At 33.5% G+C, this 9,679-nt stretch overlaps 2 protein-coding genes across 2 annotated transcripts in view; one reads left to right on the forward strand and one right to left on the reverse strand.

Moving 5' to 3' along the window:
• LOC125075332 (GTP-binding protein 2) overlaps window positions 1-6,990 on the reverse strand; it is a 29,916-nt gene extending 22,926 nt beyond the window's left edge. Inside the window, exons 1-2 of the mRNA XM_047687055.1 lie at window positions 6,659-6,990; window positions 1,686-1,809 (exon numbers count right to left, since the gene is read on the reverse strand). Coding sequence (XP_047543011.1) covers window positions 1,686-1,803 — 118 coding nt within the window. The 5' untranslated portion in view covers window positions 1,804-1,809; window positions 6,659-6,990. The remainder of the gene's footprint in view (window positions 1-1,685; window positions 1,810-6,658) is intronic.
• Window positions 6,991-7,386: 396 nt separating this feature from the next.
• On the forward strand, window positions 7,387-9,534 carry LOC125075147 (ribonuclease H2 subunit C). The gene is made up of 4 exons (XM_047686759.1): window positions 7,387-7,606; window positions 8,437-8,564; window positions 8,925-9,029; window positions 9,391-9,534. Exons 1-4 carry the CDS (start codon window positions 7,450-7,452, stop codon window positions 9,403-9,405), a joined length of 405 nt encoding a protein of 134 aa, XP_047542715.1. The 5' UTR covers window positions 7,387-7,449; the 3' UTR covers window positions 9,406-9,534.
• The last annotated feature ends 145 nt before the right edge of the window (window positions 9,535-9,679 follow it).

The following is a 9,679-nucleotide window of genomic DNA, read 5'->3' on the forward strand; positions in this document are numbered from 1 at the left end:
TGGATGAGCTGCGAGACGCAGTTAGCACGCTTGCTTTGTTGTCGCAGCGCGAATCGTTTCCTGAGTATGATACAATGTATAAAAATAAAGCAAAAACTAAAAGTAATTTAAAAAATTTAAATATATTTATGGATGAAAATAAATTATTAAGAGTAGGGGGAAGATTGTCTAACGTTTTTCAATTCGATTATAATAAAAAATATCCTATTCTACTTTCATCTAAACATCATTTTACTTACCTGTTATTTCGCCATGAACACATAAAACTGTTACACGCAGCACCACAGTTGTTATTATTTACCATTCGGGAAACGTGGTGGCCAGTCAGCGGCAGGAATCTTGCCAAGAGGGTTGTGCACGAGTGTGTTGTTTGCACGCGGTTTCGTGGCAAGACTCTGTGTCCACTGATGGGCAATTTACCAACTAAGCGACTAGCTATAAGTTTTCCATTCGCAGTCAGTGGTGTTGATTATTTTGGGCCGGTGCTCATACTAAATCGAAAGGGCAGAGGTGCAAAATTAACAAAAGCGTATGTTAGTTTATTTATTTGTTTTACAACTCGAGCCATCCATCTCGAATTAGTGGGTGATTTGTCTACTGATGCATATTTGCTTGCGCTCAAGCGATTCATCTCACGTCGAGGGAAACCAGCAGAAGTATTCTCGGACAATGGAAGAAACTTCACTGGCTTAATGACAGAATTTTCAAAATTTTTAAATAATTGCGCAGATAATATTAGAGATTATGCTATTAACAATAATATTAAATTTAGTTTCATTCCCCCCTATTCCCCTCATTTTGGTGGTCTATGGGAAGCGGGGGTGAAGTCATGTAAGCATCACCTTAAAAGGGTGCTAGGCAACGTTCATTTTACATTTGAAGAGTTTAGTACAGTCTTAACACAGGTAGAAGCTGTCCTGAACTCCCGTCCTATTTCTCCTATGTCAGCGGATCCCAATGATTTTTCCCCACTCACTCCTGCCCATTTCTTGGTTGGTCGTCCACTGACGTCGCCTGCTAGTGAAGACTATGAGCAAGCTGCACTTCAGCGACTCACGCGGTACCAACGAGTTGAGCAAGTCCGACAGCACTTTTGGACCCGCTGGTCAAAAGAGTACGTTTCGGAGCTACAAGTTAGGACAAAGTGGATGAAGAGTGGAGATTCATTAAAGGAAGGCACTCTTGTCCTTATCAAAGATGACAACAGCCCTCCGTTAAAGTGGAGCATGGGCCGGATCGTATCTACGTTCCCTGGGAAGGATGGAGTTTCTAGAGTTGCTGCCATTAGAGTCGCATCCGGCGCAATTACACGGCGCGCCTTCTCTAAAATTTGCCCGCTACCTCTGGATGCAGCGGACAACGTAAACTCTTGGAAGTTGGAGCTTCCAAGGCCGGGGGCATGTCAAGACGTAGAACGGAACGCCGCTTGAAAGAGGCGGTTGAAAGAAGCCTCGTCCTCGAATGGTTGTCACGCTACTGACGGTTAATCAAAACATTTTTGTAACGTTAAAAAATATATGTTATACGCGCAAGAGTTGTATATTCTCATTTTAAAACTCTCAACAAGAACCCCAAACAACCGTAACAATCATTTTTATATGTTAAGATCTGATGATGACTTGCTCAAAAATCCCAAGCAAATCAAAACGAGGGTTTTAAAAACCTATTGTAATTTATATTCTTACCTTTGGGTGCGTCTGGGTTCTTCCTTGCATTTTCTTGGTCGTTTTTATGTCTTTTCTTGTTATTCTGTTTGTTCGCGTTTCCATCTGACGGATCGAAGAGGCTGAAGAACGAATCCATGTTTGTCTGTAAATTGAAATAAATACTTTTTTTTACTTGGTGGTAGGGCTTTGTGCAAGCCCGTCTGGGTAGGTACCACCCACTCATCAGTTATTCTACCGCCAAACAGCAGCACTCAGTATTGTTCCGGTTCGAAGGGTGAGTGAGCCAGTGTAACTACTGGCACAAGGGACATAACATCTTAGTTCCCGAAGTTGGTGGCGCATTGGTGATGTAAGGAATGGTTAATATTTCTTACAGCTCCATTGTCTATGTGCTGTAGTGACGACTTACCATTAGCCTACCGAAATCATAAAAAAAAAACTTTAGGGCGACCTTTTTGATGAGAAAGTATTCAGCGGATCTTGAAGAGATGTCGTGTGCCACCCAGATGGAACGAAGTCGTTTTCTCTACATAACTATTTTGAATTAATATCTGACAATATAATAAAAAAGAACCGAGATGGCCTAGTAGTTAGAACACAAGCATCTTAACCGATGATTGCGGGTTCAAACCCAGGTAAACACCACTGAATTTTCATGTGCTTAATTGGTGTTTATAATTCATCTCGTGCTCGGCGGTGTGTCTAAACACATGCAGGTTTCCTCACGATTTTTTCCTTCACTTCACGTTATTTGCCTTCGAGGAGAAGGTTAGAGCATATTCCACCACGCTGCCCCAATGCGGGTTGGTGGATACACGTGTGGCAGAATTTCGTTGAAACTAATTTCAAGTAAATTTCCTTGAAATTAGTTTCAACGAAATTCTGCCTTTACTGCATTGGGGCAGCGTGGTGGAATATGCTCCTAACCTTCTCCTCGAAGGGAGAGGACACCTTAGTCCAGCAGTGGGCAATTAACAGGCTGCTAATGTAATGTAACATAATAAACTATTCAACAACGTTTGAGAATAATTAAATGTCAAGAAATACAACTATTATTAAAAGCTCCGTGTGAATTGGAACAATAACAAAAAAAACTGTGTTATATATAATCTTATAATATAGAAAGAGATAGGGAGAAAGGTAAGAAAAGGAAAAGACTATTTCCGCCAGTTCACTCTACTGTAAGAACTTCGTTCCAAAATCAAAGATATAGTCAATGGCAGGCACAGGAAAAAACACAAATTAATTATTTTGACATTGAAATGTCGCGACATAATTGGTCAAGATCTTAATTATGTTAGATTCTTATATCTTTAATCAGTCGTGCCTATTTGAATTTAATAAAAATAATGAGGCTTAGCCTGAAAAAACCTTGCTACTATTAGGATTAAAAAAAAATGAAACGTCAAAATCCGCGTTGGTTTAAAGTTTGACACGTATGATGACATTGACAGTGTGAACATAAATTTTAAAAATATGTTCTATTTTTTTTAATACTAGCGACTCGCTCGGACTTCACACGGCTGCAGTGCTGATACTAAATATACTTCAGAATGTCCTTATATACAAAGTTTACAGCTTTTTTTTCATTAGACAATACAAACCGCATTTCAAGTCTGTAATATTTTCGAAAATCTTTATTTAAATAACATGATAGGGCCATATTGATCTATATTAAATGCACAATGTATTTAAGGAACTTTATTGGAAAAGGATAAATGCTGTATTGCTTAAAATCACTTCGAAAATAAGCAATTATTTCTCGTAAAAAGTAACGATAAAAAAATGTTTATTGTGGGTTATCTATAAGAGATAGACATATACCATCGGGGACTTTTTCGAAAAACTTTTTAAGGTGTACGATACTGTAGTACATTATTTTGATCTATCTCGTAGGGTTTTCGTAGGTACTATGTAATTATGTTACGCATATAGAAATGGGTAAAACACTCCTTATCTATATAAGCTTCAACTAAGCTAATTTTCACTTTGTGTAAATACATACTTAACGAAGGAACGGCTAGTTACTAAAAATATAAATAACTTAAAATAGAGGTCAATGACACGGTGAGAACAAAAAAAACTGGTTTTTAATAAGACTACTTATTTCCATAAATATATCATTTATCTGGTTAAATCTGGTATTAATTAATATACATTATTAAATACTGAGTTTCGTGTTGGTTCGTCTCCGCAGAAATAACATTTAATTCAATTATTGACAACATCATTACATATTATTAAACTACAGCCTATTCCAATGGAAGTAGGAAAAAAGATAAACAAACCTTAGATTTACGTATTTCATATGATTTGTTAATAACTCAGCCATATTGGGCACTACTAAGAGTTTATGATGAATATATCTTTATTTATAATACAACACTATTACTCTTAACTATTTATTTCCATTTTAATTTTATTATATATTTAGACTACCGTATTTTGTCGCATTAAAGTCACAATAGGTAACACTTATGATTAGAGAGATTTTATGTGAACAATTTTATAAGATCGGACCCATAAATATACTGAAATATTCTCTATAATCATATCAGAAAGAAAGATATAGCCTTTCCAATGGAAATAGGAAAAAAGATAAACAAATCTTAGATTTACGTATTTCATGAGATTTTCTAATAACTCAGCTACATTGTGCACTACTAAGAGTTTATGATTAATATATTTTTATAATACAACACTTCACAACTACTTATTTCCACTTTCATTTTGCTTCCAAAATTACGATAACAGTTTCGTCGACGTTCAAATGCATTTGTGAAATTTTTTCACAAATCCATAGTGAATATCATAGATTAATCAACTCGACCAATGATATGGCGTCAGTTTGCTGTCAAATGTTATTTATTTGGCTTTTTATCGTGCACAAGTGTGTGAAAATAAACATAATTCAATGAGACGGCAAATTTATCGCAATTTATAATCGTGTTGAGTTATTTAAATGAAAAGGGAAGAACGTGGGTAACAAAAACCGTGAAGCGCGCGCTGTTTGACCAATGAGAATAATATGACGTAACTGAGACATACGACGTCTCAGTTACGTCAAATTATCCTACAAGTGTCAAGATAATTCTACTTTTTAAACGTCGTTAAAGTGTTCTAAATTCACTTTATCAGGTCTATATAAAATTGGATCAAAACTAAAACATACAGGCACTTTGAATTAAACGTAAAGTAACCGGGACGAAACTCAATAAACAAAACCACGGGGTTCAATATTTTGTGTAATAACACACTATAATATAATATACAATAAACATGAGATGTTTACAAATAAACATTACGAATTATTAATTCTATTATTGGAAAAAAAAACTTATTAAATTGTTTTGGCACCATATCTTACATTACTGGCATTGGTTTCGTTTTTTTTAATGGTATATTGCCAAATTCTGTATTTATTTTGAACGTTCCTAAAATGTTATTTTACGTAATATTACAGACAAAGAACAAACTGTGCAAATCGTTAATTTAATTATCGCAGGCAAGCAATTCATCCAATAAGTTGTCACCTTTGCCCATAGACAAAGTTCTTACATTAACAAAGCTTCTACGACAGCATCTTAGATGTTGTGGTTGAAGCCCTTATACATGTCATTTTCATAAAAAAAAAACTATACGAAGACCTAAATCTGTAACCTTCCGTTTGACTATGTAAAATAGTTGATAGTAGGGATTTGTGTCATCCTGGGTATGTACCACCCATAGACTTATCACTCATCAGATAATCTACCGCAAACACAGTAATACTTAGCATACAGTATAACTATAGGCACATATTTTCTAGATCCAGAGGTTGGTGGCGCATTGGTGATGTAATAAATGTATAATATTTCTTACAGCACCAATATCTATGAGCAGTGGTGACCACTTACCATCAGTAAGTTTGCCCACATAGTTAATAAAATATAAAAGTATTTTTTTTAAAGTTACATATGTGAATGGCAAATTTTATTATCAAAATAATCACAACAGATAACCTTTATGGCATTTAATATTTTTATTAGTCATGACAGATTAAAAAAGATAAAATAAAAATGTTATCTTTTTGTATGTTTACAATCAAATATGTTTATAAATGTAATATTATAAGAAATTACTTGATGAGTCAGACAAGGATTGAATTCGTTTCTATTTTTGAAAAACTTTTTTTTTTGTGGTTGTTACTCGAGCATTGTTACAATATTCTGCCTAAAAAAATACTTTCTTTTTTAACTTATTAAACTAATATTATAGATGTGAAAGTTATTTGTCTGTTACTTCATCAATTAAAAAGAAAGGTAATTTGAGACCTCGACATATTAATAGACTTAAACAGGGACAGACTTACTTAGTTGCACTTCTAAGTAATAACACAAGGCATTTGTTTCCAAACTTAGCTATGTGACAGCAATTTTTATTTTTTTTACTGCTCTTAAAGTGTAGAGGTAACAACATACAGTCTCATGGCCTAATTTGTATTTCACCATGAAGAAAAATGATAAGAAAATTGTGCAATCACAAGAAGTGAATTAAAAAAGTTTATTCAAAATAATATTATTTGCATTATTAGGAATAGTTATATAATCCATAATTCAGTCATTTTTATGCTTTGTTTTTTATTTTGTTTATATTAAGAAAGCAACAGGAGAAAAACAAACAGCTTTAAAATATTTTAATTGCACATAATTACATAAACAATGATCACAAATAGAATTAAATGTCGTAAATCAATGATAGCTTTTATTTTCTATTATATTTGTGAAGAAACAAAGAATCTATATATGACTCAAGGTTATAAGGTTACAAAACGATAAACAGTTTCTTTTGTAAAAATGCATGAAACCTTACTGATTAAAATTATAACTTAAAAAAAAAACGAGAAACTAAAAAAGGCACTTTTCAATATTATTTTTTTCTAATTAGAATAAAGACCAAGACCCTAAAAATGAATGTTAAAAATGTTCTTAAAATAGTTCAAACGTACTTACACTTAACAGCTGTTTTGATCTGGGTTCAAGGTCACATTAAACCTATTGCTCTCACCAACACGATTCAAGTGAATAAACAAATTGTACACAAGCCAAACCGCTGCCAAACTATTTACAATGACGTAACAAAAACAATAATATTTTCAACTGTACAAACAACAATGAAATAAGCACAATACTATGAGTATTGATTTTGTGTCAGGAACTTTGGAAAGATGTGTCTTTAACGCGCCCGGTTAAGAGTTAGTTGTTACAATTACACAATATTGAAATTGTTGTGCATATTATGAAATATCTTTGAAATCCCCACTTCGTCTGATGAAATATTTTGACATAATTATAACTTTCCGAATTTTGAATCGATAATATTTGTTATGGCAACTTGTTAATATTGCCATTTTTTTTATATATCATTTTAATGAATATTAGTAATAAATTATATTTGTGAAATTTATTGCAATTATAATAAACTTTTCATTGTAGATAAAACATAGTGTTGGACTAAATTGAATTAAAAATGTTGTTAGATAAATAAGATTTTAAAAAGTATGAAATACATAATTTATTAATTTGTGTATGAATTTGTACCAATTCATAAGTAGGCAGTAGATTTATGAAAAACATATATAATTCAAGATTTAGTTTAAAATCGTAATTTCATTGTTTTTTTCTTGACTTTTGTGTCTATTCTTGTGATTATGTATTTATTGTCATTGTCAATTTGGCACCGTTCAAATAAATTGCCGGGAGGCGGGAAACGACAAGCATTTCAATCATTGCAATTTTATGTTATGAAAATGTCGATACAAGTTGAAAATAATTTAAATAAAAGTGAAAACCAACAAGTTTTCGAGCAACGCGCTCATTATATACCTTGTAAAATTGAAGAAGATGGTCCTGCTAATGTAAAGAAATATTTCGAGCCCTACGTTACGGCAAACGAAGAGGGTAAATATATGTCTTATTTAATTAATAGCTTTAAAATATTATTTAATAACTACAGCCATAGTTGATATGACGGAGCAGATTTAAGTATACCCATGTTTATTTTTAAATGCAATAAAATTTCAAAAAAACAAATTTTCAATAAAAATTCAACGCGTTTTGTACTAAAATAGAATCTAGCAATAAATGGTTTCTATGGGCTATGATTCTAAGATTTCTTTAGAAATAAACAACCTGATACTTAACGAATTAATATTGCATTAGCATTAGCATTAGCATTAACAGCCCGTAAATGTCCCACTGCTGGGATAAAGGCCTCCTCTCCCTTTGAGGAGAAGGTTTGGAGCATATTCCACCACGCTGCTCCAATGCGGGTTGGCGGAATACACATGTGGCAGAATTTCGTTGAAATAAATTAGTATTGCAATAACACATATCATCACATCAAAAACATAAATGTAAAAATGAGAGCCAAGTCCAATATTATGATATATACCTCGGTTGTTGTCTTTAACGACAAAAGAAGTGAGATCTAAATGGGTGCCAAGTTAAATAGTCCTTTCTGAAATTTATTTATAACTACATAAAATATAATTTCTTCTTATAACTTGGAATAATATATTGTTGCCGATGCTGAGAATATATGAGCCAAATTTGACACATTTATGTCGAATAGTTTTTGAGTTATGAGGAGGTCAAAAGTGGCTCCAAATGGTTCGTGTAATATTACACACAGTGCTGCTCGCCAGTTCTGTTACTAGAACTTGACTGACACGCTACCGCGTGTCTAGATATTTTTAACAGTTTATTGACAACTTACAATATTATTACAGAATTATCTGCAACCTTCCGTGGTCACCATTTGGATGGTATTAAAATGAAATTGCCAGATGGTTATAAAGCAGTTGTACTTACCGAAGCAAAACGACCACTCTCCGAAGAAGCTGAACGAAAATTTCAGGTATGACTTACAAAATTTAAGGAAAGAATATGTAGCTTCACCTCAATATGTGCCTGACTTGTTAAAAACTGGTTCACACTGGGTGACCTATGAGCTGATAACTTAGCTCAATAACTGACCCTGGGGACAAATTTACATTTTGTGTATCATGTCTATATAGTTTGTTGTATTCGAGTTTGTAAATTGTATAATTATTAAGAAGTTTTCTTTAGTTGATATTTTATATTGCAATGGCTTTTAGTTTGTTCAACTCGAGGACAATGGCTATATGACTGCCTTATTAGCACTAGCACCTAGACATAGTCCGAGGATAAATTGTACAAATCACATCTTTAAGTATATATATTGTTATTATTTCAGGTTGCAGGTGGATTTAAAGAACTGTTTTACTGGAATTGGGATAAAAAGCCTTCTAAGAATGATAATTTAGTAAGAGCTATGGAATGGATTGATATCGCTGAAGCTGTGAGTGAAATATGTCTACTCGGTGGTAGGGCCTCATCACATATTCTATCAAACAAGAGTCACTGAGCCAGATTAGCTACAGGCACTTTGGACGAGCCTAGATGGCCCAGTGGTTAGAACGCGTGCATCTTAACTGATGTTTTCGGGTCCAAACCCAGGCAGGCACCACTGAATTTTCCTGTGCTTAATTTGTGTTTATAATTCTTCTCATGCTCGGCGGTGAAGGAAAACATCGTCAGGAAACCTGCATGTGTCTAATTTCAACGAAATTCTGCCATTCATAGATTTTTGTTCTTTATAGCATTCATTAAAATAATTTATTTATAAGTTACCTATTATTAAATGTGTTGTTTATTTTCAGATTCACGGAGACTGAAAATTGTGTAAAACTGGAAATGGGCAGGATACCTAGATCGTGTACAATAAGATGAAGACTGCAAAGGAATTTAAATAAACTTATCAAAGGCAATTTTTTAAATGCAATGATGTCTGTGTCTTTCTGTGTTCTGATATACAGTGGTCACCATAACCAATAGACATTGCCACTGTTAGAAATATTTAACATTATTTAACCAACAACCAACCTTGTGAACAAAGATGTTGTGTCCCACGTGCCTGTAGTTACACTGGCTCACTCACCCTTCACACTG

The sequence above is a fragment of the Vanessa atalanta genome, chromosome 30 (assembly GCF_905147765.1).
Source record: "Vanessa atalanta chromosome 30, ilVanAtal1.2, whole genome shotgun sequence".
Lineage (NCBI taxonomy): Eukaryota > Metazoa > Arthropoda > Insecta > Lepidoptera > Nymphalidae > Vanessa > Vanessa atalanta.

Bases quoted from the DNA above. Each gene is read 5' to 3' on its own strand.
- LOC125075147 (XM_047686759.1), top strand. From the start codon at position 7,450: ATGAAAATGTCGATACAAGTTGAAAATAATTTAAATAAAAGTGAAAAC. The intron at 7,607-8,436 runs GTAAATATATGT...ATATTATTACAG, and splicing joins CGTTACGGCAAACGAAGAGG to AATTATCTGCAACCTTCCGT. The intron at 8,565-8,924 runs GTATGACTTACA...TTATTATTTCAG, and splicing joins AAGCTGAACGAAAATTTCAG to GTTGCAGGTGGATTTAAAGA.